The 25,933-nt window shown below is 48.5% G+C and overlaps 1 protein-coding gene across 1 annotated transcript; it reads left to right on the plus strand.

The window, feature by feature from the left end:
* The first annotated feature begins 78 nt into the window (after nucleotides 1–78).
* On the plus strand, nucleotides 79–25,933 carry LOC132362482 (organic cation/carnitine transporter 2). Its single transcript, XM_059917034.1, has 10 exons — nucleotides 79–649; nucleotides 7,472–7,575; nucleotides 14,746–14,900; nucleotides 15,896–16,067; nucleotides 17,258–17,384; nucleotides 19,116–19,216; nucleotides 20,829–21,043; nucleotides 22,582–22,764; nucleotides 23,998–24,133; nucleotides 24,490–25,933. Exons 1-10 carry the CDS (start codon nucleotides 257–259, stop codon nucleotides 24,575–24,577), a joined length of 1,674 nt encoding a protein of 557 aa, XP_059773017.1. The 5' UTR covers nucleotides 79–256; the 3' UTR covers nucleotides 24,578–25,933.

Here is a 25,933-nt window from a genome sequence, read left to right on the forward strand (position 1 = left end):
CGGGCTGGGAGGCTCAGGCCCAGAGCCCGCCCCGGCCTTGCGCACTATGTAAGGCTGGTCGCTTCGGCGGGGCTGCAGCGGCGGCGGCGGGAGCTTGCGAGCCCGTTCAGTCGGCAGGCCATTCCCTGGTCCGACTCTCGCTCGGTCGCGCAGTGGGGACCCGCCGCGCACGCGCACGCCGCGCCCCGCCCCGCCCCCGCGCGCCGCCGCGTCCTCCGACCCCCGGCCGCGCGCCGCGCGGGCAACTGAGGGCGGCATGCGGGACTACGACGAGGTGACCGCCTTCCTGGGCGAGTGGGGCCCTTTCCAGCGCCTCATCTTCTTCCTGCTCAGCGCTAGCATCATCCCCAACGGCTTCAACGGCCTGTCGTCCGTGTTTCTGACGGCGACCCCGGAGCACCACTGTCGGGTGCCGGACACAGCGAACCTGAGCAGCGTGTGGCGCAACCACAGCCTCCCGCTGCAGCTGCAGGACGGCCGCGAGGTGCCTCACAGCTGCCGCCGCTACCGGCTCGCGACGATCGTCAACTTCTCGGCGCTCGGGCTGGAGCCGGGGCGCGACGTGGACCTGGAGCAGCTGGAGCAAGAGGGCTGCCTGGATGGCTGGGAGTTCAACCAGGACATCTACCTGTCCACCATCGTGACCGAGGTGGGTACCAGATCCGCGTCCGGGGCCTGGGACCGGAGAGTAGGCAGGACCTTAGCAGTCTTTAAGGTCGTGCACTCCACCCGCCAAGGTGCACGCTGGATGCTGTCACTCCCTCTCCACGACTCACTCACTACACACTGGCGATGGTCATCGTCCAGCCAGGTGGCTCCGGAGAACTTTTCGTGGTGACTTCCAGAGAGATCATGGACATCGCAGCACGGGTGTCAGGCTGGCTGCCCATCCTGTTAGCTATCTTGGAGAGGAAGCCAAGAAGGCCCTGGCGGCTCCTTGTAGATACTCTAAGAGTCTGAGTAGTCGTAGACTTTAGATAGGGGTGGGAGTGCTGAGGACCAGAGCTAGAGCTTGGGCCAAGGAGCTGTCACCATTTTTCCTCCAGCCTTTTGTCATCTATTCAGAGAGAGGGGAAATGCCCCTCTACTTTCTCAAACTTTTTAAGTTAAAGGAAGCATGGCTATAAAACTGTCTCTTGCTCCTTTTTCCAGTTACTCCTTCCCCACCCACCTTCACCCCCAAATGACTGTCTGGTCGTTCCCCATAAAGAATTGCTTACCTTTTGCTCAGGGTTAGTTATTAGCCTTTTAGGATTCATGCATCTGAAGATCCATTCAGGGTGACTTGTTGACCTGGAATGTTTTCGGGTATTCTAAGGAAATGTCATTAGCCAGATTTAGTTAAAGCATACAACCTTAGTTCATAGGAAGCAGGGAGAAAACCTTTCTCATGCCCCAGCCCCTTGGAGTTTCCTTTTGGGTGGCCTTGTCTGTCCCCTGGTGACCTTGCAGTCATTAAAGCTGGATGTATGATGTGATGTTTACTGATGCATGTGGATGTGCTTTGCATCATACTCCGACACTGGCACTCTAACTCCCTGTAGTCTCAGCAGAACTGAGCAAGCAGGACATTGAAAAGAGCACTCCCTGATAGGCTCCAGGGTGCCCAGGTTCACTGAGTGTCAGGATCAGGGGTTCAAGGATTAGGGAAGGCTTCTTGGAGGAGGAGTCTTCTCAGTGAGTCTGGGGTATATAGCTCAGCAGATGCAAAGTCTGGAACAGCAAGAAACAACCTGGCAGGAGGGCAGAGTTCACAGAGAAGAGGCTGAAGGGAAGGGTGCACAGGTCCTGGTATGGCATCAAACCCCGCTTGAGCCTCAAAGGGGCTTAGAAGGGTTCTGGAGACCCTGTGTGTGTTGCTTCTGGGGGTTGTCACCCTTCAAGGGAGTCTTGAGTGCTGCCCCAACAGACGTGTGTGTGTGTGTTGTTTTTTGTATGTTTGGACATTTGATGTCCCCAGCATCTGTGCCTCCTTACTCCACATGTATGTAGTAGGAGTAAGAGAAGAGCCCCACTGGAATCTCTGAGCAAGTGACATCATTCCAGTGTCCTCAGGCATTGTTACTTGAGAAAAGAGGTACTGAATGGAGGTAGCTGACAGTGATTTGTGGCTGAAGAGTGCATGGAGTATTAAAACTTCCAGTCATCACGAATCCTTGGTCCTAGCCTCGCAAGTGAGTCTGTCACCCTCCTGGAAGCCAGTGAGCACTGTGAAAGTAGAGGCTGTCCCTCAGACTGCAGGCAGAGAACACGGAGGGGAAGCCACACTCCATGACTCGGAAGTCCCTGCAAATTCTGCTTCTGGGTGCCTGTGGAAGGAAAAGGCAGTGAAGTCAGAAGTAGCTCATGCCATTTCTTAGGATTTTTCCCTAACCCCTGTGGTCCCCAACTTACTCTAGTCATTTGCTCTTTCTTTGCTGCCCCCATCTTGCCTTCAGCTGAGAGTGGTGATGGCACTGATGAGCTCCCAAAGGCCGACTGTTCCAGAAGGGTCCTTGAGCTATGTTGCTGCCAATGTCAGCCTTTCCTTTTATATATTTAGCCTATTTCTTTAGCTGTCTTAACAGTTTTGTAAGAGCTATGTGCCCTTTCACCTACTTTCAGGTTGTCAGTCTTTGCAGGGAGGCAAGATTAATACATTACTTAGCCCTTTGTTTGAGGATGTTGGAATGCCAGACTTTAAGTTCAAGGCCGCTTGTTCTCTTCTGGTGAACAGTCACTGTTGGAAGCTGTTGCATTAACATTCTGAGAGCTCCATTTTTCTAAGGCCCATTTTCTTTCAACCTGGACCTGGCCTGCTGACCGTTGCAGCTAGTCCTGTGCCTGCTAAATGTCTCCAAGACTGTCCTCTGCCCCAAATCATAGAGGTGTTTGTAAGTACACTGGTATTGAATTCCTATTCATGTTTTTCAGCAGAAAATGAAAACCTCAGGTCTCCTGTTTGATTTTTTTTCTTTGTTGGGGTTAACGTGTGCACATGTAGTACTAAACTCTGTGGTAGACTTACATCTCTGTATCTCCTGCAAGTCCTAACATTGATGCTGGATACAGATTGGGTACTCAGGAAAATTTTTATTGAATGGATTAATGAATAATTTTGAAATCTTCTCTAAAGTGTGAGAACTGAAGAAGAAAAGGACAAGTTTAACTTATAGAAGGGAAACTTAGGGATGGTTGAAAGGCATTGAATGGAGTATTTTAAAGTAAATGTAATCCCCCACTCCACAAACTGGGGCTTGCCCCTGCGTGGATCTGCAACAAGGCGTTGGGACTGGCAGAAAGAAGGGGACACTATTTATGAGGTGAGAAAGGTGGTTCTCCCATGTTTCAGGAATAGTTTGGTGGTCCATGTGCTTCTAGGCTAGCCCCTTCTCTAGCCCTTCAGTCACCCCTGGAGTGCTGGGGAATCAGCCACCCCGCTGTGCAGTGCTGCTCCAATACCTGAGTGTTTCTTGGCCCAGGACTGCCTCCTTCTCGGGGAACCTGGGTGATTTCTCAGGCTGCCTGGGTCTGAGACACCTGCTTTTTGGTGTCTCCATAGCACAGCCTATGGCCGGAAAGCTTTCTTTAGAAACTTCTAACTCTTCTGGCACCCATGAGGTGGGGTCTCTTCAGCCAAAACCCAGCAATCCTCTGCGTCCCCTTGCTCCTGGCCAATCTCTGCTTCCCAGAAGCCCCCCGCCCTGGCCCTTCGCAACACTCTTACTCACTCCCTGTTGTCCTGGAGAACCTCTTTTTCTGGACCAGCTTTTCCATCAGCCTTATGCGCGTGTAGTCTTGGAAAATAGGAGAGCCCCCACTGTTATCTCCACGTCCACCTGAAGAAAAAGCCACATCGACCTGGGAGGCAGGCCCCGGGCTGACTCTGGGGTGGGGAGACCAAAAAGACCTGGAGACTGTGCCTCACTGCTATGCCTTTGCTGACTTCCCTCACTCTAGGAAAGCGCAGACCCTTTTCCCTGCCTTTGCAGCTCATGGCAAGCCACTTGCTGGGTCCCTGAAGGGTCCTGTGCGTGTGCAGTCACAACAGACCCATCTGGCCATGGGTGGTCAGATTGATAGTCTCTCTAGCTAGCTGAGAACCGACATCCTGGGTCAAAGTTCTGACAGTTGTCACAGAGAAGGTGTGACGGAGAAAGGAAAATAATCTGTTCTAGAGAGTGAAGCTCAGGGTTCATCTGGGCTTTGGGCAGCCAAGCCCAAGGACTAAACCCAAGGGATAATATGGTTCGGAAGGTTAACTGTCCTTTTATTCATCTATTCACTCACTCACCAAGGTACCAAACAGCTACTGAGCCTCTCCTCTGCAGGGCACTGCCAGGCTTTGTAGAGGATATGGTAGCAAATTCTTTTTCTTCTTCTTCTCCTTGCCCTGACAGCCTTGGGGCAAGGATTCACCGTTAATTGCAGCAGAAAGCAGGATGAAATGTGTGTGGAATACATGGCATTCAGTAACAGGTAGTGCTTACCAGTGTGTTTGACCGTTGATGCGGTCAGCCTAGGTACATCTCTGGGAAGAGCTTCTGCCCTGTGGGCACAGGCCCTATCTCTTTTTTCTTCCAGCCAACTCACAGGTAAGGACATATAGTCCCAGGGAACTACATCATCTCTCTACTTCCCATAACTGAGAAGTAGCACCAATTACATACTGCGTACAAGAGACACAATTTCTCTTCTTAAAAATTTTAACAGCTTTGTTGAGGTATAAATGACATAAAACAAACTGTACATAACTAAAGTATATCGTTGGAAAAGCTCTGAGATATAGATATAGATATAGATATACACACATACACATATATATCCATGAAGACAACACCACTAGAAAGGCACATTTCTGACCAGGAAGGGTGGCAAGTCTAGGCTTCTTGCAAGGGTTACTCCCAGATGTTTTCAGCTTGTGCCTGCTTTCATAGCTAACCCAGCTGAGGGGTAAGGATACTAGACTCATGACCTAAATCTTAAACCTACACATTTAGTTCTAAGGTTGATACCTGTTATCATCAGCCAGTACAGCCCACCCTTCGTACCAAGTGGCAGCATCAGTGAGCTGGTCTGTAGCTGCTTTAGTCGCAGCTGCCAAGCCAGGAGCTCAGTATAGAAATACTACATTCCTCTATAAACACAACAAGCCCGGGGTACATAGCCTGGACTCTATGGGCTTCTCATCACCCCCCCGCCCGCTTAAGGAGGAGCCAGACCAAGTCCAAGAGCCCACTGCAGTCCATCTGGTGGTTGACAGGTAAGTGGATGGGTTGGCTGGGTGGGACCTAGCCCGTGCCTGCCCTTCTGTTCATATTTTGAGACCTATTACCTTTCCTGACCCTACTCACAGGCCCCTTGTGGCCAGGAGGAAAGAAGTGTTAACCCATGCTTGCTTTTGGAGGGCCCAAAGCCAGGCTGTGAGAATTGCTGAGAAATGTCAGTAGTGGATAGAGAGCCCAGTTACCTCAAGTTGCTTGCCCAGAGTAGGGACAGGCTGGACCAAGTGGTGGCAGTGAGGCTGCAGGAGCCAGAGAGATGCTCTGGGGACCTATTCCAAGATGAGCACTACAGTCACCTTGTCTCCTGCAGAGCATAGTCTGACCTGGTTCCAGGTAGCACCTGGCCTTGCCAGTCCAGAAGTCCCTAGAAGCCTATATTGGGAGACCTGACATGGGGAGGGGGTGGGGTTCCACCCCAGAATTTGTTGCAGGAGCCCCTGTGGGTTTCTAGTCTAGCGCAGCCATATCAGTCCCCAACCCTCACGAGAGACCTATTGAGAAGCAGCTACTGACTCTATTCATTTTTTTTATCTCGTCGCTACAAACGTAGCGCATGCTAGGTGGGAATAGATCACATCATATTCAAGAGCAGCAATGGGCATAGTCTGGTCCTGAAGCTCTGCCTCACACCCCCAGAGGCTAGCACCCCATCACCAAGTCCCTCAGCTCTGACTCCCCTGCTACTCCCATCCTGACGTCAGCAGCCCTGTCTGGATGGGGGCTGCCCTAGGAGCACTCACCCTCCTAGAAGGGAGATGGTATCTGGGTGCTGGCACGGCTGAGGCTGCAGAAGTAGGAAGGCTGCCATAGCCTGAGTGATTGGGCCTTGGTGCTCCTTGCTTGTCTTCTGCTAGTCTGGGCTTCTTCTAGATTTAGGAGTTGGTAACCCCCAACTCTTCCCTGGAGTGGGGATCACCACCCCATTCTCAGTCCATCCAACGTGCATGCTTGTTCCAGAGTGGAGAGCCAGCTATGCGGCTCTTATCATCAGCTGCAGGGGTTCTTTGTGTCCACCCTAAGGGCTGCCCTCCGACCCCCTCTGAGGTGCCTGGAGGCACTGTGCACACACTGCCCAGCAGGGCCGGAAAGCAGACTTGCTTTTCCCTCTGACCCTGGCCTAGAAGAGATGCTTTATTCTTGGAAGCTGCACACATCCTGGGAGCCAGCAGGCTCCATGGGGGGCAGGCCTGCAGCCTGGCACCAGGCAAGCAAGGGTCTAAATTCCCTAGAAGGTAGCCTTCTTGGTTACTACTGAGCACCATCTCTCTGTTCTGGGAAACATTTTTCTGGGAACCACCAAGCTTCCTATTTTGGTTTTTCTTCCTTCTTTTGGCCCGTGTTAGGCTGGAGCAACCTAATGTCTGAGTGTTCACGTGCTTCCCCATGCCCACAGACTTCTTTCCGTGCTAACTAGAGATGGAACTCTACACTGGGTACTGGGAACCTCAAGCACTGTAGCCTGTTCCCCCCCGCCATTCACTGTTTCACAAATGGGGAAATTAAGGCACAATGAGGGGAAAAATCTTGTCTGAGGTTGGGTAACTAGTTAACAGTAGAGTAGAAGCTAAAACCCAGCTTCTTGACTCCCAGCTCAGAGCTCTTGGCTGTAATTGGGCCTAGTGTTGGCACAGCATCAGGGATCCCAGCTCTAAATGTCAGCAGAAGGACCCAGGGGTCACTGGCCCGGAGTTGGGGCCTGAGCAGAGCTGAAGGAACAGATCCAAATGGTGCATACCAGGCCCTCTGGAAGCCTTGACCCTTACAGCTACAGAGCCCTGCTCCAGAACCACTGCTATGCCACCCCTGCCAATGACCTGACCCCACTGAAAAGGTGCCCTGCCCCACCCACAGCCCAAGTCTCAGCCCAGATCCTTAGAAGCGACTGTGAAAGGCCTCGCCTCCTCCTGGGTTGGCACATGGGCAGAGTACTTGCTCCCAGCCTGTCTCCCCATCTCAAATTGGTAGCAAAACAATGAGGCTAAGAGCTGTGAAAAACAGGATGGTCAGTCTCCCTGTGAGGGGAAACCTGCTCTTTGCCTTGCTGCCCGATGAGCCATCGCCTGCCTCAGTGAGCTCACACACCCTTGCGGTAATGTAAACAGAGCATGCAGGGATGCAGGGTGTTCTGATTTCATTTTCCAAGAAGCCTTACATTTAAAACATTTTTAAAAGGAAGTGAGTGATACATCCCTTTGCTCCTCTTTCAGTGGAACCTGGTGTGTGAGGACGACTGGAAGGCCCCGCTCACGGTCTCCTTGTTTTTCGGGGGTGTGCTGGTGGGCTCCTTCATTTCGGGGCAGCTCTCAGACAGGTAAGGTGGGTGTCTACTCCTGCAGCTGCAGGGCACCTCAGCACAGAGCAAGGTAGTGTTCTCTCAGCCCAGGGCTGTGTGTTTTAAAAAGGCGAAGGCACATCTATAGTATAGACTCCATACAAGTAAAGAGAGCCAGCATCCTCCTCTCACTAATGCTTGCTGAGCGAAACAACCTCAGCCGAGTGTATACATGATCCAGTTGACCAGGAAATATGCCACAGTTTACTTCTGCACTGCCTGGCTGGCCTTCCCTAGGTGAGCGTAACTCTTTGGCATCTTCAAGCTTAGGAGAGGGAGACACCACACACATGCATGTCAGCTGTGTTGTAGATCTTAGGGCATTCCATAGATGGCTGCCTCTGTGTTCCCAAAACCATTGCTCTTTCCTCAAGGTGACAGGTCTCACTAGCCAACGGCAGTGTGATGGGCAGAACTCTTATGTCCACAGGGCTGATTCCCTTTATCTAACAGGCTTGTGGTTATGTCATTTCTCAGCAATCAGGAAGTGTGCTGTTTTGACTCATAAGCAGGTTATTTGTATAATTCCAAGGCTCTTAACTCAAAGTCCATGGCTTCGGGAGTTCATCTCCTCTGGAAATCACATACAAAATTTTAGAGATTGTATGTGAGCATTTTTCTGGGGAAAACAGTTCCATAGTTTCCATGGTGTTCTCAGAGGGGTTTATTATATTGTGTCTTGTTACCCCAGAGCTTCAGGGTCTGTGAGTGAAGCCCATGGCAAGAAGAGCAGCCTTCAGCAAGGTCCTTGGCCACACTGGGTCACCCAGTGGAGAGGAGTCCCAGCATCCTCCCAGCAGGGGGAGTCTCTAATAGAGAAGTTCAGGGTGAGAATATCATCCTGCCTTAAGAATACAGCCATTTTATCCTGCGGCACACATGCAGAGTGATGTTTTGGCATGTTTGCATCTATGGATTAATGTCGTTACCTGAGAAGTCTTTCCTCATAAGAAATATGTGCATTTCTCACTAGATTTGTCTTTTCCAGAGTGTCATCTAGGGATTTTTAAAAGGGACAAATTCCTACAGTCACCAGTGAGCATTAAAGAGTTAAGTAGGCTGTGACCACTGACTGATGATTGTAGATGAGCCTGAGACACTTACCCCTTTAGGGGAAAGGCCTTTGCTTCCCCAGACCCTTAACTTAGCAGCAAGCATCAGCTGATTACTTACATTTATTTAATAAACACAGAGCATCTAATATGTGCCGTTCACTCTTATGAGCACTGTACAAGTAAAAAAAGTAAAAAACAACAACAAATAATTTAATCTTCATAACCCTATGATGTAGGAAGCATTATTATTCTCAGTTTATAGATGGGAAAAATGAAGCCCAGAGGAGTTAAATGACTTGCCCAGAGTCACACAGCCGGCAAGTGGCAGAGCTAGGATTTGGGCCCAGAGTCCTGATCCTCTGTCTCGTGTGGACTACTGTTCTAGGTGCCTGCTCTTCTAGAACTTGCCTTCTAGCAAGGCAGAATGTATTAAACAAAGAATTGAGGGAAGTACTTGTTATCCTTTGTGGTGGTAAGTGATACAGAGGAGAGAGAAGTACAGGGTGCTCAGAGGGGGTCTGACAGAGAAGACCTGAGACGGTGAAGCATTGAAGCATGTGCTGGGGGTTGAAAGATGAGTAGAAATTAGCTAGCTAAAGGGGTGAAGAGAGGAAAGAGTGTTCTGGGCAAGAGAGCCAAGAGTACTTAAGCCTAGACTCAAGAAGAGGCATAGCACACTTTAGGAACTGGAAGAAAGTGTTGGCGGGGGGTGGGGGGGTGGAGAGTGGTATAGAGACAAAGCAGCGAGGCAGGCTGCGGCCCAAGCAGAAGAGCAGGCCGGGCTTAGCAGATGACAGTTAGGAGTCTGGGCTTTCGTCACAGAGCAGCGGGGAGCTTTTGAGAGTGTGACATCATCAGATTCGCATTTTTACAAAATTGTTCGATAGCTTTGTGGAGAAAGGATTGAAAGGAAGCAAGGAGGACTGTGGAAAGACCAATTAAGAGGTTATCACAATCATTTATGCAGGAAATGAAGGTGGCTTGGACTAGGCTGAGGGCGGTAGACATGGGGAGGAGTGGTAGGAGGTAAAACCAACAGGACTTGGCTATGAGTTGGACACGGGAAGTGAGGGGAGGGAGACTTCTGGCCTGCACAGCTGCATAAATGACGATACCCTTCTCTAAGACAAAGCACTCTGGAAGGGGACCATGTTTGTAGGAGAAGATGTTGAGTTCAATTTGAACATACTGAATTTGGGCTAACTATGAGACTTAGGGGTCTCATAGGAGGAATGGAGTAGGGAGTTGGATGTATGGATAGGGTGCTGCATGAGAGGTTTGGGCTGGAGAAACACGTTCGGGAATTGTCAGTTGATAGAACCCTCATCAAAGCCCCGCAAGTGGATGAGATGGCCTGGGAACAGTATAGAGTGAGAGGAGGGCGTGCCCTGGACGGAGCTTAGAGGCCCTCCCAGAGAGGTAGTGGGAATTACCCTCTCACAGGGTTGGGTGGCAGCTGAGACTCAGAGGAATTACCTTGATGTGAAAGATTAGGAGGAGGTACCCCAGTTACAGAGTTGAAACTCAGTGCATTTTTCTGGTCAGCTGTGTCATGGGGTAGGTGGATCTTTGTGGGCCAGCCTCAGAGCCATGTAACACCGCGATTACCTGAGGAAAGTGTTTAAGTTCCCAAAGATCTGCTCCTGAGGAAACAGTAGAAACAAAGTTGGTGTGTGTGTTGAGGACCACCTTAGTCTTCAGAAGAGCTAGTACAGGGTTTCTTAAACCTTTAAAAATTTTTTTGCCAGCAGACTTCATCTTTTAAGTAGGATCGTTTAAGTTCAGTAAATGAAATAGCTAAAAATGTGGCTGTTCTGGCTGCAGCATCTGCCTTCAGCTCCCTACACCACCCCTCAAGCTTGTCTGCACCCCCTTGGAAGGCCCAGGGCTCTGTGGGATGGACAGTTTACTACTAAGTGAGCCAATTCAAAAACCTAAGCCAAACAGATTACCTAATGGCAGTGGATTCATGCCCTCCAGTGTTGTCTAGAATATCAACTTTTTATATAGGACTCCTTGCTGGAATATGAATAAGCCAAAAAGTCAAAAGCAATTAAAATAATCCTGGGCTGTCAAAGCATTTTATCTGACGTCACTGAGTTACCTCTATGTGCAGAAATAGAAGGGAGGCACAACTCTGGGAAGAAGTAGCTGATATTTCCTATTTTTGTAGGCATGTGTGTGTTTGACCTTTTGTTGACAGACTTTAAAAGTGAGCATTTCTTGCAAATTAAAACTACAACGAGGTACCACCTCACACTGGTCAGAATGGCCATCTTAAAAAGTCTACAAATAACAAGTGCTGGAGAGGGTGTGGAGAAAAGGGAACCCTCCTACGCTGTTGGTGGGAATGTAAGTTGGTGCAGCCACTATGGAAAACAGTATGGATGTTCCTGAGAAAACTAAAAATAGAGTTACCATATGATCCAGCAATCCCACTCCTGGGTATATACTTGGACAAAACTATAATTCAAAAAGATAACATGCACCCCTATGTTCATAGCAGTACTATTCACAGTAGCCAAGACATAACAGCCTAAATATCCATTGACAGATGAATGGATAAAGAAGATGTGGCACATATATACAATGGAATACTACTCAGCCATAAAAAAGAACGAAATAATGCCATTTGCAGCAACATGGGTATAACTAGAGATTATCATACTAAGTGAATTAAGTCAGAAAGAGAAAGACAAAAACTATATGATATCACTTATATGTGGAATCTAAAATATGGCACAAATGAACCTATCTAAGAAACAGACTCACAGACATAGAGAACAGACTTGTGGTTGCCAAGGGGGAGGAGGGGAGGGAGAGAGATGGACTGGGAGCTTGGGGTTAGTAGATGCAAACTATTACATACAGAATGGATAAACAACAAGGTCCTACTATATAGCACAGGGAACTATATCCAATCTCCTGGGATAAACCATAATGGAAAAGAATATAAAAAAAGAATGTCTGTATGTGTATAACTGACTCACTTTGCTATACAGCAGAAATTAGCACAACATTGTAAATCAACTATACTTCAATTTAAAAAAATAGAGAAAAAAATGTTAGTGGCTATCAGAGAATGCAGCTGATTTTTGTTTTCTTCTCTGTGCTTTTCTGTATTTTACAAATGTACAATTTATGCATAAATGTCAAAGAATAAAAATAGACAAATATTTCTAAAAAAAAAAGTGAGTGTTTCTGGCCCCAACCCCGGATTGCCAAGGACTATTGCAGTGTAAGGGCTCCCTGAGTCTTCTGTTTCCCTACTATCCAGGGAGCCCTTGGGAAGGGAAAGCAGGGTAGGAAGGGCCCTCCCCTTGGTTGACGTGCAGGGCACTGTTGTTACAGAACAACGCAGGGGAGCCTCCTTTTAGGTCAGGGTTGCTCAACCTCAGCACTGTTGACATTTTGAGCCAGAGACTGCTTTGTTACGGGGGACTATCCTGGGCATTTTCGGATGTTTAGAACATCTCTGGCCTCTATCTACTAGATGCCAATATCATCAAAAACAACAAAACCCTGTTGTAATGGGAAGAAGCACCAAACTCTTTACCGTGGCTGAAGGTCTTGTGCAGTCTGGCTCCTGCCACCCTCTACTGAACAGCTGCCCGTCGTGTTCACCATGCCCCTCTAGCCACAGTTGCGCGTGCTCTCCTCACAGTCACAGTGAAGAATTCCCGGCCCCACCCCCATGCCGTGGCCTTCCTTGACCACGCAGGCGGCCTCCTCAGGGTCCCCGGTTTACATTACCCTGGTTCCTTGTTCCTATCAGAAATTGGTAAATAAAAGATGACATCATATGATTAATATTGGCCTCCCCCACTGTACTGTGAATATCGTTGAAAGCTTGGTCCCTCTCCCCTACTCCCCCTTGTCAACAACTTCTTTTCCTTTGGGTCTGATCTCAGTGCCCCATCATCAGGGAGACCTCCCCTGAATGCCCACGTCCCCAGCCCCTACCTCCAGTCCAGGATAGGTTCCTCTGTTGTGTCCCTTGTGGGCCAGGATGCTGATCCTTCAGTGCTCTTGTTCCAGTGTGTAATTGTACATTCAGCAGTGTCGTTGTTCGATTAAAATATGATTACTGTCTGTCTCACCAACTGTAGACTATAAGCTCCTTGAGGGCAGAATCAGTGTCTTTTTTTAATTCAAATACATCCGTAATGACTAGTATATAAAAGATGTTCAAATAAACATTCATTGAATGAAAATGGGTGTCTGCTAGCCCTGGGCAGACTCAAGTTGAATCTGCTAGGTTGAATGAATTAGGCTGACTTGTTCCTCCTTGTTGTGTCACTGTCTTTAAAAGCAAACAGGGCTTCCCTGGTGGCGCAGTGGTTGAGAATCTGCCTGCCAATGCAGGGGACACGGGTTCGAGCCCTGGTCTGGGAAGATCCCACATGCCGCGGAGCAGCTGGGCCCGTGAGCCACAATTACTGAGCCTGCGCGTCTGGAGCCTGTGCTCCGCAACAAGAGAGGCCGCGATAGTGAGAGGCCCGCGCACCGCGATGAAGAGTGGCCCCCGCTTGCCACAACTAGAGAAAGCCCTCGCACAGAAACGAAGACCCAACACAGCCATAAAAATAAATAAATAAATAAATAAAATTTAAAAAGCAAACAAATCCCAAAAAACCAACATTTAAAAAAATTTTAAAATGAACACAGGTACAGAAACCACACAGAACAAATGAGGCTTAATGAATTATTCCAGGGAAATAACCATATAAATACCACCAAGTCAAGAAATAGAACTTTGCTGGCCACCCAGAAGCCCCATCCATCTGTCCCATCCCAAAGACAACAGCTTCCCTCACCTATAAGTAAACACTAGCCTGACTTTTATAATAATCACTTCCTTTTGGGTTTTTGTAGTTTTATCGTTCAAATGTACATCCTTAAACACAAGTTTAGTCTTGCCCACTTAAAAATTTTTATGTCATTTAGTCTACTTTAACCTATGGATTCCTCATCCTTTTCTTTGCCTGGGCTGTTCTACCTGTAGAATTTCCCAGTTTGAATTTTGCTGTGTGCTTATGGTACAATTGAGCATATTCCTCTTTTCCCTGCATTTCTTGCAAATTGCAGCTGGATCTAGAGACCATCAGATTCAGATTCAGCCCCTTTGTAAAGACTATAGGAGTCATGCGATGTTCAAGTGTCTCTTTTTATTTTTTTATTTATTTTTATTTTTTTTTTAATGAAGGGTTTTTAATTTATTAATTAATTTATTTATTTTTGGCTGTGTTGGGTCTTCGTTTCTGTGCAAGGGCTCTCTCTAGTTGTGCCAAGCGGGGGCCACTCTTCATCGCGGTGCGCGGGCCTCTCACTGTCGCGGCCCCTCTTGTTGCGGAGCACAGGCTCCAGACGCGCAGGCTCAGTAGTTGTGGCTCACAGGCCTAGTTGCTCCACAGCATGTGGGATCTTCCCAGACCAGGGCTCGAACCCGTGTCCTCTGCATTAGCAGGCAGATTCTCAACCACTGCGCCACCAGGGAAGCCCAAGTGTCTCTTTTTATTATGTTAGCAGTCATTGAAACACAATGCCCATATCTCTTCATTCACTGGGGGTTGTACAATGATGATGTTCTAGTTTTATCACTTTGGTTTCATTTAATGGTTGGAATACTTTTATGAAATGACACTTTCCCTCATCTGTTTTTGGTAATTGTTCACCATAGTTTACATAGAAAAGTCAGGACAAATGTTTTCCCCTTTATTTACCAGCTTTCATTTATAATGAATTGTTTCTCCATCATCCTCCAAAGTAAACCAGCTCTTTTAAAAAAAATAATAAATGATGAATGTATGAATTTAAGTATAATGAATGTGTGTCAATCCCTTGTAATCATTGTCTTAATTCTGGCACTGCCTTTTGCGCAACCCTGGTGGCCAGGCTGCACATTGGTCCTGGCGAGTGGGGAGGGGAGTAACAGCATAGGGACTGAGAGGCCAGGATTGCGCCTGCACCAGCTGCCCTGGCAGCAGTGTCCGCGACCCCTCCCTGAATGACTCTGGGGACAGCCGCTCTTGGTGGGGCCCATTCCTGCTGCCTTCTCCCAGCTGGTTCTCTATCACTCTCCTTTCCTTCCCAGGTTTGGTCGGAAGAATGTGCTGTTTGTGACAATGGGCATGCAGACTGGCTTCAGCTTCCTGCAGATCTTCTCGAAGAACTTTGAGATGTTTGCCATGCTGTTTTTCCTTGTAGGCATGGGCCAGATCTCCAACTACGTGGCAGCATTTGTCCTGGGTATGGCCATCAATTTGGAGTCCAGTACTTGATCCTGTGTTTCACCATCATCCCACCACCTGCTTTATGGAGACAGCTGTGATGTCCCTCCAAGGGAAGTGGTCTCTGGCAACACCGACCAGGGATTCTTGATGAATCCAGTTAGTAGTCAGGGAAACTGAGTCTGCCAGGTGCCCAGCCTTGTGTCCCCAGCAGCCCAATAGCCTGACTGCTGATTTCCAGTTCTCTTCTGGCCCCTGAGATGTGGCACCTTGGTCTCATTCGTACTCGATGGCCGTTTTGCTGGAATTCACCTAAGATCTTAAAAATAGGGCTTGCCTCTGCCCAGGGCTGGGGTAGCTAAGGAAACAGGGAGGCATGACATGAGGAGCAAGGGCCATGATTGGCAGGCTCACCAAGGAAGAAAACTGCCTCTTCTGCCAAACATAGTGGCCAGTGAAATCGACTGGCAAGAATGAATTGATAGGAGTGGGCTTTAGTCACATGACCTTCAGGGTTTTAATTGAGTCCACACTGCAGGGCTTTGGCCTGCTCTCACTGAAAAGTTGCCAGTCTCACTGTTCAGAGGAATCTAGCTCTAGCTTATTGGTCTTTGGGTTCCTTGGGTTGATTGTTAAAAGGATTATTTGTTTCTCTTCACATTTGATAAAATATTTTTCCTTAAAGCGTAATAGTCAGCATGTGTGGCCTTAATGGTGACTTCCCCTTTAATCAATCTCCTTCCTCAGTGAGGATTAAATTTTGAGGCCTCACGTGGCATCTTTAGCATAGGGCTTCAGGAAGTGATGACAGTTTCATGAGAGAACTGTCGCTGTGAGGCCACAAGGAGGCACCCCCAGCAGGTGGTCAGAATCCCATCCCTCCCTAGGGCTTGGAAGCTTCAAGATAATTCTGCCTGCTTTCTTATCTGTATGTTGAAAATTACACACAAGAAGATTAATAAGGAAATAACCGGAATTAAAACACTAACATGACTCCTCCCTTGTTTTGAACAGGAACAGAAATTCTTGGCAAGTCAGTTCGTATTATATTCTCTACGTTAGGCGTGTGCATATTTTATGCATTTGGCTACATGCTGCTGCCGCTGTTTGCTCACTTCATCAGAGACTGGCGGATGCTTCTGCTGGCGCTGACGGTGCCGGGGTTGCTGTGCTTCCCGCTGTGGTGGTGAGTGTGGCCCTTTGCCCGGTGGTGCCCACCAGCAGGATGTCTTCTATCTGGCCTTCACTAGGGGGCAGCAGCAACCCACAAATCCCCATTTGGGCTCACAGAGACAAAATCTAAAGTCTTTATAAGGTGTTTCAGAATGTTTCTCCATACTCAGAAAAGCCGAAAACAAAACAGCCCCAAGACATCAACAGACTTGTTCTCAGCCGTGTGCTGGGTTGATTGGAGTGCAAGGAGAGGAAAGAGCAGTAGCTGCGCGACGATGGAGTTTAGCCTAAGCTCCAGGAGGCTATCAGACTGCAGGACAAGACAGCTTAGGCCCTGGCTCTGGTTGTATGTTGCCGCACCCTCGTGCCAGAGGCACCGGGAGAAGAGGGAGCACGTTGTGAGAGTCCTCAGGGTAGCTGGATGGAGGAAACCAGCCTCCATCTGAGCCTCCAAGATAGAGGTTGGACAGGCAGAGAGGAGACCATTCCATACTGAGAGAGAGAACACAGCCGAGGGGCTGAGGCGAGAATCGCCCCTTGCAGGTGGGAATGGTGAGATCACTGGTCCACCTGGATGTGAGAGCATTGCAGAGCATAGTGGGAGAAGATACAGAGCAGAGATGGTACAGATGAGTCCTAGTTATGACCAAAGGGCAGGGGCTACCTCGTGAGGTAGAAAATAAGATCCATAAAGTCTCAAAACACCTAAGTGCCTTACAGAGAGTCAATTGGATGAATCAAGGCGGGGCGGGGGGAGGGGGGAGAGTGAGGAAAAACTAGAGGCTATAAGCGGCCAGTGCAAAAGCTGCTGTGGATGCCAGGTACAAGCAAGGGAGTACGGCAAGGTAAGGGTCTGGGCTGGGCTCAGCCCATGACAGAAGCCAAGCTTCAGGAGCCCATTTTGCGCCTGTCTACTTAGTGTCCAGCAGGTGGCACCACCACTCTTCGGAAATGGAGGTGGCCAGCCAGGGGAGGAATCCCATCATGGTGTGTTGGCCCCTCTAAATTTTGTGTACTCCAGTGAAATCAGAAGCTCACACTTACTGGCTTTAGTATGGTGCATCTCTTAGCTTCTGGTTTGGAAACACCAAACGTCCCTCAAACCTAGCTCTGGTTCTGAAACCCCCTTTCCCACCTCCACTTCTGCTCCACCTGGTCTGTGGGATGGGAAGGCCTCAGTGAGATTGCTCCTTGTACTTCCAGGTTCATCCCTGAGTCCCCCCGATGGCTCATCTCTCAAGGCCGATTTAAAGAGGCAGAGGTGATCATCCGCAGGGCTGCCAAAATCAATGGGATCGTTGCACCCTCAACCATCTTTGACTCAAGTGAGGTGAGCACCATGCGGGAGCTGGTGGGAGGTCCTCGGTGACCATGATTTTAGGGTAGGACCGCACAGCCCTGAAGCCCTCCCTTCACATGGGAGTCCAGCCCTCCCCCTGCCCAAGCCCCAGCTGCCCCCAAGGCAGGTCCTGTTAAAATTCAGAAGTTGAGAAGGTGCCAACTGCGTAAACTCCTTCACCTTTCCGTGGAGTTTAGGTTTTCATACTTTATATAATTATTTTCTAAGTGATCATACAGTTGAACCATTACTTTTAATAATAAAAACTCTCCATGAGTTAATAGGTCTTTCATGAAATTGGCATTTTGGGAAATCATTGTTTCTTATACCTTAGGTTGTTTCTCATCTTAAAAAATAATACAAGTACCTAAAATATGAAGCAAAAATAGATTTGGAGTTAGAAATGTCCTGTCTCCTTCCGCCCACCAACGGAGAGTTGTTGAGTATTGTCTTGGAGCCAGGTCCTTTTTGATATCCGCCCTCCCCCTACCCCACCCCTCTCTGCAAACCCTGTTCTCACGTGCCATGAGTAATTTCCTGGCTCTGCCTGATTCCTGGGTCTTGCTTCTCCTTCCTGTTCCCTCTCTTTCCACCTCCTCTGCAGCAAGCAGTTTTCCTCAGTCTCATGCCTCTGAGAAGAGGTTAGAAATTGTCATTGCTGGCTGATGGGGTTCTGGAGTGTGTCCCTGCTCTGACAGGAAGACAAGGTCCTGGCTGTGAGAACAGCCACCAGCAGTCATACCGCAGTGCGCAAAGGCATGCAGATGCAGACTTAGGGCTTGGGAAAGAGAGACCGGTTATTATAGGCAGCAAAGAAGCTGCTGGCCACTGACAGCCCTCCCGGCCTCACGGTTAAGCGGTGGCCCAGCACCAAATCCCACTCAGCACATCCTAGAAAGGACTCTGGTGCACAAAGTTCAGGGAGGGGTAGGTGGCAGGTAGGGCTTTTAAGTGAGGTGGCCTCGGTAGCTTTGCAGAGGTCAGTCTGGATGAAACCGTAAGTCCCACTGGCATTTTTGTGGAAATGAGGCTATTCCAGGGGATCCATTAAGTCAAAAGTTGACCTTTTGTTGAACTGCTAACTCGGGAAAAACAAACTCCAAAGCTGGGTTTGCTTAAGAAAGCAACATCAGTGTGTTTAGATGTGTGGTTTATTAATGTCCTTGGCTGTGCCAGATTTCATAGGAAGTTACTCAGAGTGAAGCTGAGGTCAATTTTCCTGTTTTTCTATCTGAAACTTTTTTCCTTGGAAGTAGACCAGTAACTACATGGTATGAGGACTGAAAACATTAATTCTTTTAAAATATAATATCAATAAACTACACAGCCAGTTTCTCTCTCTGACCCAGAGGGCCGGGAGCCAGCCTTGGAAAGGAATGCTCAGAGGCCTCCCTGGAATGTGGCCATTGACGGGGCTGGAGGTTTTGCCGGGAGGGGGCAGTCAGCTTGGGCCTCCTCCTTGGCTGCATCGCACCAAGGGCTGGTCACTTACTTTTCCTCCTCATTCTTGTTCACTAATTTGTTATCCACAAGGCCCAGTGAAGCCTTCTGCAGCCCAAGACATAGTCACTATACTTACCCTTCTTTTCAAGCAAGAAGCATAAAACACTCCCCAACTCGGAGACGCAGAAAGCTAAGATGCCAGGGTTTCAAGTATGTTCTTGGGTCTCTGAGTCTCCAACCTTCTCTCCATCCCGTACCCTTGTCATGTTGTTCCTGCAGCTACAAGACCTAAGCTCCAAGAAACAGCAATCTCACAGCATTCTGGATCTGCTCCGAACCTGGAATATCCGGATGGTCACCATCATGTCCATAATTCTATGGTGCGTAAGTGAGACATACCTAAGGCCTCAAGACAAAGCTTCTGGCAGTGGCTGTCAGGCCTCGCATTTGCAGACATGTCTCAGATCAGAATTGAAAGCCTGTGTCATCAGAAAGTGGCAGGGATGTGCCTTGCAATAAAAGAAGTGGGCATGTCCCAGTTCTTAACGGAATCTCAGGAGAACGAGAACTGTTGTGGGGGCTTTTGGGGGAAGATATGGGATCTTTGGGGATCCCTCCGGGTCATAAGGCAAATCGCTGTTCACATTGGGTCCCTAGTTTAGCTGTTCCTGTTGCCTGTGCATCAGACAGTGACTGAGGCCTTTAAGAAGTTCTAAGTGAAGACACCATGTCCTTTCAGTTATAGAGGCTGCTAAGTATGTTCTGGAAATGTGGAAGCAGGACATCCTCCCTCTGGGATGTTTGGAGACTGTCCTGGAGGGAGAGCCATGGCCTACACGTCCTCGTCAGGTTCCTTCTAACGAGGCCTTTCACCAAGTGTGTCAGGGAGGGATCTGTGATTTACCAGAGAGAAGGAACACATCCGAGTGCCTGGATAGCATTTGCTTAGTGGCCAAACACTTGGGATTACAAGTGACTACCTGAGCCTGCGGGGGAGAAAGGCAGACTTCATCTCAGAGTGCTTATTGCTGGAGTCAACAAACCTTGGCGGCCAGCCACCCATTTCCAAGGAATGGCACGGGATCCCTTAGGGCAGTGCACCACCCCTGAGTCAGCCTCAAACAAAACCAGCTTTCAGCCTGCAGCACAGACCTGCCAGCCTGCGATGAGTCACCCTTCTGTGGTTCACCCAGGCACCCCTCCTGCTCTGGATTTCCCAGGGACTCCTGTACATGCCCTTTTCCCTGATTGTACCAGCTGTGGTTTCAACCTGCAGATGAGTTAAAAAACAGTCTGATTCATACTGGTCTAGTTTGCCAAAGAGTGTTGACCATCAATAGAGAGAGTGCCTACTGGGGACAGGGTCTAGGCCAGGGGCAGCGGGGGGCATGCAGATGGCCCACTGGGAGCTCCCTCTCCTCCCCACGAGTCCAGTGGGGTTGGGGTCACCTGCTTCTGACCAGCCTCTTCCTGGCTGGTCGCCCCAGAGGGTCCGCCAGGGATCTTTCTCTAAATGTTTGGCCTAATGATTGTTCCTTATTTTATCTCATCAGTCTTATCACACCCCACTTGCTATCTGCCTCCTTACTCATACCCTAGCTCCTTCTGCAATTGTTGGATTTGGGAGGTTCAGAGAGTAGGGAAGTAAGCTTTTGTGAGTGCTTTAGCTTAGGATTTTTAAAGCCGAAAGGCAAGTTGGAGTATTTTGGGGTTTTTATTTTTTATTTTCCAACAAAGTGAATCTATCTGAATTATATGTCTTTTTGCTGGAACACTTTGTTTAGAAAGCTCTGAAAGTGCTCTGACCCAGAAGGTACCCTGGTCTTGGGGGAAGTTATCTTTCTTTCTAAGAAGTAAGACTCAGGGTTAAATCTGCTGCCATCCTGGTAAGGATAGTTTTGAATTTCCTGCAATAATTGTATTTTAAAAGTTGTCCAGGTTGGGAGGCACGTGGATGCCACTTCTCCAGCTTTTTTCTGCATTCTGTTTCAGGATGACCATATCAGTGGGCTATTTTGGGCTTTCCCTTGACACTCCTAACTTGCATGGGGATGTCTATTTGAACTGCTTCCTTTCGGCTGTGGTTGAAGTCCCAGCATATGTGTTGGCCTGGCTGCTTCTGCAGCACCTGCCCCGACGCTATTCCATGGCCACCGCCCTCTTCCTGGGTGGCAGCGTTCTTCTCTTCGTGCAGCTGGTGCCCCCAGGTAGGTACCATACATGTCTGCAGTCTGGGATATCCATTGAGTCACTCGGTCTCTACCAGACTGTCTCGGCCAATTAATAAAGAGAATAAAATTATGCCATTACAGCTCGCCTGCATATCTGTGTTCTCGGCCAACAAATCAAGAGAAAGTATCTCTTGGGACCAGACAGTCATCATGGCCTGGGCTTTGGGGGAGGAGGGAGAGTAACCATGTGGGGCTGGCGGTTGATTGTACTCTCTACCCAAGTTAATGTGTGTGTGTGTTTTTTTTGCAGAGTGAGGGGAAGGAAAGAGGGCCATCCCCATGTCTTTTTAACCTGGCCCCATCTTAGTCATTTATTCATTCAATAAGTAGCTGCGGAGTGTTTACTGTGGGGGAGGCACTGTGCTTGGGGCTGATGGTGCAGAAGTAAAGGAGTCGGGCGGAGCCCCAGGCCCTCCTGGCGCTCAGACTCCAGTTGGGAAGACAGACAACAAACAAGTAAATAAAATGTTTGTTATAGTACAGACTGTGTTACCTTTAATAATGCCACTGAAGGACAATGGAGAGCTAGTTTATATAGAGTGGTCACAGACAGTGGCCCGAAAGAGGGGAAAGTTGAGCAGAAACAGATGAAATGATGGAGAAACCCATGAGAAAGTCTAGGAGCAGAACATTTCAGGCCGAAAAAGAGCAAAGGCCAAGACCCTGAGGAGGCAATGAGCCTGGCACGCTTGGTAAGAGATGAGGAGAGGAAAAAGGGAGGGGCCAGGCCACAGCGTGGCTCTCACAGGCCAGTAGCAGGAGTTTATCTGTAAAACCATCTTGGTGTCCCACAGAAGGGTGGGAGGCAGCCCTCTTTGAAAATTCGTAAAACGGTTTATGGATCCTCATGTCCATCATGGTACCGAGAGTTGTCATGGGTTTGGGGACCTCTGGTAATCATTTGTGGGCCCCTGAGGCTGGCAACACTCTGCACAGGAAGAGCCCCCGCTGCAGCGTGGCTGGGAGCCCAGGAATGTATGTGGAGGTTCACACCAGAGCTCAGGGAGACCCACAGGCCACTCACAGCATCTCCTCGCTGGCACAGTGAGCAGGAGAGATCCGAGGATCATTCCTGAGGGTCTGCTGGTCTGTGAAGTGTTGCATAGAGTGAAAGCGTGAAGTGAGTTATAATTGAACTTCTCATTCATCCACAAATCCTTAGTTAATTCCACAGTGCCTGCAGCATGAGGTTCTGGGGTGCCAGCTGCCCCCCCTGACAGACATGTCTTTAATGACTTTTGGACTGGAGAGCAGGTTTCTCTGGGTTATTGAGGGGCTCACTCTGGTGGTCTTTAGGCTGAGGAGAAGAGCATGTCCTCACACAGCTGCAGGTCTCAGCCTCCTCTCAGTAATCAACTTGGAGGGACATAAGCCCCTTATCCCACAATAGGAAGTTATAGAAACTTTCCTCCCCCACCCTTCCCAGGGAGAAAGTATGTCTGTTTCAGGCAAAAACTAGTAGCAGTGTGCCTTGGGTTGGTGCCTTCTCCTACTTTCTTCCCTTTGCTCTTCAGACTTTTATTATTTGGCTACCATCCTGGTGATGGTGGGTAAGTTTGGAGTCACTGCTGCCTTCTCCATGGTCTACGTGTACACAGCCGAGCTGTACCCCACAGTGGTCAGGAACATGGGCGTGGGAGTCAGCTCCACAGCGTCCCGCCTGGGCAGCATCCTGTCTCCCTACTTCATTTACCTTGGTAAGTCCCGTGGGTCGAGCGCACGCAGGAGGGATGGGGTGGAAGCACCGATTGGCTTTAATGCGACCTGGGGATGGCTCGTTAACAGGAAAGCAAGCACACCCAGCAAATGGGACCCATCCGATACTGGATCTAGGCCTGGAGAAGGTTCCTGTCCGGGTGCACTGTGGTGGAAGCGCTCATGTGGAAAACAACCTGTAGACAGCTAGAAACTGATGAGAGTGGAGGGTTTTTGTATCTGGTTTAGCCTTCCCAGGCCTTCCATCAGAGAACGTAATTCCCCTGTCCTAAGAAATTGCAGTGTCCTTTAGGGAGCCAGTGTACTAATTGGGGAAATTTCTTCTTGGAATCATAGTTTACAAGGAACAGGAAGGGAAAGATGTCTATTCTAGAGGTCTGATGAACCAAGAATTTCTGTAACTTGAAGCACTTAACACAGCAGTTTTACACTGTGCAAAGATCTGTCTCGTACCATTTTATGTAATAGGGCCCCAGTTTTATCTTTCTCAGAATTATTTCCTCATGGCAGCTGCTGTCCCCCTGCACATGCCTAGCTGGCACATCTCTGGGGACGGGTGGCACCCACCTTGGGAGTACTCAGAGTGCTTTGTGAACATGCTACATAGATCTGACAAGCAGAAACACCTTCTGATCTGGCCTGAAGACAAATCGAGTGGGTTGTGACACATCTGGAGAGGTGGAGGAGTTATTCCTATCCCTGGACACGTACCTTGAGTTCCTTGGAAACCCAGCGTTAGGAAGTAGGGTGTTTTGTGTTTTTTTAAATTAATTAATTAATTTTTGGCTGCGTTGGGTTTTTAAAATTAATTAGTTGATTAATTTATTTATTTTTGGCTAGAAAATAGGAATAGAGGGACTTCCCTGGTGGTCCAGTGCTCCCAGTGCAGGGGGCACAGGTTCGATCCCTGGTCGGGGAACTAAGATCCCGCATGCCGCACAGCACGGCCAATAAAAAGGAAATAGGAATAGAAATGGCCCAGCCCCATCCTCCCAGGCTGCACCCATCCCCTGCACCGAGGTGCTGCTGCTCTGTGCCAGCTCTGGGTTCTGTGACCTGCCTAGGTGCCAGATTCCAATATGGCAGCTCAGACTGGGAGATGCTGAGGCCAAGAAGGCAGGTGATCCCTGTTAGAGTCCTGGGGACACAAAGGGAGGGAGAGAGACCATGTCTAACTGCACTCCCGGCTTGGGGCTCTGTCTGCTTTGCCACAGGTGCCTACGACCGCTTCCTGCCCTACATTCTCATGGGGAGTCTGACCATCCTGACAGCCATCCTCACCTTGTTCCTCCCAGAGAGCTTCGGCACCCCACTCCCAGACACCATTGACCAGATGCTAAGGGTCAAAGGGTAAGGGGGCCTCCTTCTTCACAAAGTTAATGCACTGGGTCTGGGCCTGGCAGAGAGTTCCCCACGAACTCAGAAACGCCATGGACTAGTTTAGCCATAATAGGATCAGACATGGCCAGGTACTTACAGCCTGTTCTCTCTGGCCAGACCCAGACCACCGGGTCACCATGAACATCTCGACAGCAATAGCAACTCTGGGAGAGTACAGAGACAAGAAGAAACCTTTCAGAATCTGCTGTATGATATTTTCCCTTTAGTGAGATAACCTCAGCTCTGGGGGATTTTTTGTTTGTTTTGAGACTGGTAGACATCTTTTTAAGATTTGTTACTAACATTTGTTTGGCTTGTTCTTATAGAATAAAATACAGGCAAACTCCAAGCCACACAAGGATGTTAAAAGATGGTGAAGAAAGCCCCACAGTCCTTAAAAACACAGGCTTCTAACACAGCCTCCAGTGAGAAAGTAAAGAGGAATGACCGTCTTATCAGGAGTGGCCTGTGCAGACACTGAGTCCTTCAGTGGCAAAGGTCTTTGCTGTTCATTCTGTGGACGCTGTGTCTGCCTTGCTCATGGACGGCTACCCAGACTCAGCTGCACATGGTCCTGGAGCACCACCTTCCCTCCAGAGACACCATGGCTACTGACGGACAACTTTGGGTAAATCCTAACTATTACACTGATGGACTTGGCACTTCCTAAGAAGTTAACTACTCACTAGAACCAGTAGGATTTGGAAGAATATGAGAGGCATTTGCTAAATTTACATTTTAATTTCAGACTGCCTGAAAAGGCCCCTGGTAGAACTGGGGGTCTAATTCTCCACCTCCTCACCCTGCCAAAAAATCCTTTCCCTGTTTCCCACTAATGGTGCACTTTAGAGGAAAAGAAATAATTACACAGGGAGTCTGATTTCTCATAGTTTCTCAGTTACAAAGGATATTAAATGGGATTGTTGCTTCCCCAGGGCAGGAGAGCACAAGTCTGGGGAAACCTAGAGGTATTTCATATGGAGAGGACTCAGCAGATACAGAACAGAGACAAGTGCATTGACTTATGAGCTCTTGGACCACTCAGAGTGACTACTGGGTAGACTTGTTTACATCTGATCAAAGCATTGGGCTTGTGCAGGCCCATAGGAGATTCGTCACTGAATCTACTATTCTTGTTTTCCACTGCTATGTGAATCAAGTCTCCTAGCTACTGTGGTTTCTGATGTATGGTTTGAAGGAAGTATATCAATGAGAAAGAGAGACGAGCAAACTTGTCTCTTCTCCCAAAACTATAATATGGATTTTGATTGTGTTTTGTTTGTTGTTTGTTATTATGTCTTTTTTTCTCCTTAAGTTATTTGCACTTCAGAATAGACTTAGGAAAGGCTGGTTCCTTAGCCTCCTGGTTTGTGTCTCTTATTTGTTTGTTTCAACCCAGAATCACTCTGGCAATGGTCCACAGTTGCCACCTATGCAAGGCCTCACCAGCCTTAGCTACTAGCACTTCTCTGGGTGCCAAAAATGACACCACTGTGTGTGTTCCTTTCATGATACTTAATCATGGAAAAAAATTACAAAGAAGAAAATTAAGTCGTGTTCACAGTCTTTCAGAGTTGCTCACTTCAGTGGTGTAACACTGGGAGATATTTTGCGTTCAGTGTAAAATTGTCTTCTCTCTTCTGATTATGCTACCATGGTACTCCTAAAGCATATGCTTCACCTGGTTAAAAAAAAAAGTATTTTTGTGAAAGCTACTGAAGTGCCTTGGGAAATGAAGATGTTTTAATAAATAAAATGATTTTTAAAAAT

The sequence above is a fragment of the Balaenoptera ricei genome, chromosome 3 (assembly GCF_028023285.1).
Source record: "Balaenoptera ricei isolate mBalRic1 chromosome 3, mBalRic1.hap2, whole genome shotgun sequence".
Taxonomy (NCBI): Eukaryota; Metazoa; Chordata; class Mammalia; order Artiodactyla; family Balaenopteridae; genus Balaenoptera; species Balaenoptera ricei.

What these genes read in the sequence shown, in the direction of transcription:
- LOC132362482 (XM_059917034.1), top strand. Translation starts at nt 257, where the DNA reads ATGCGGGACTACGACGAGGTGACCGCCTTCCTGGGCGAGTGGGGCCCT. An exon ending in TCGGGGCAGCTCTCAGACAG is followed by an intron (nt 7,576 to 14,745) that starts GTAAGGTGGGTG and finishes TTTCCTTCCCAG; the next exon opens with GTTTGGTCGGAAGAATGTGC. An exon ending in CGTGGCAGCATTTGTCCTGG is followed by an intron (nt 14,901 to 15,895) that starts GTATGGCCATCA and finishes TGTTTTGAACAG; the next exon opens with GAACAGAAATTCTTGGCAAG.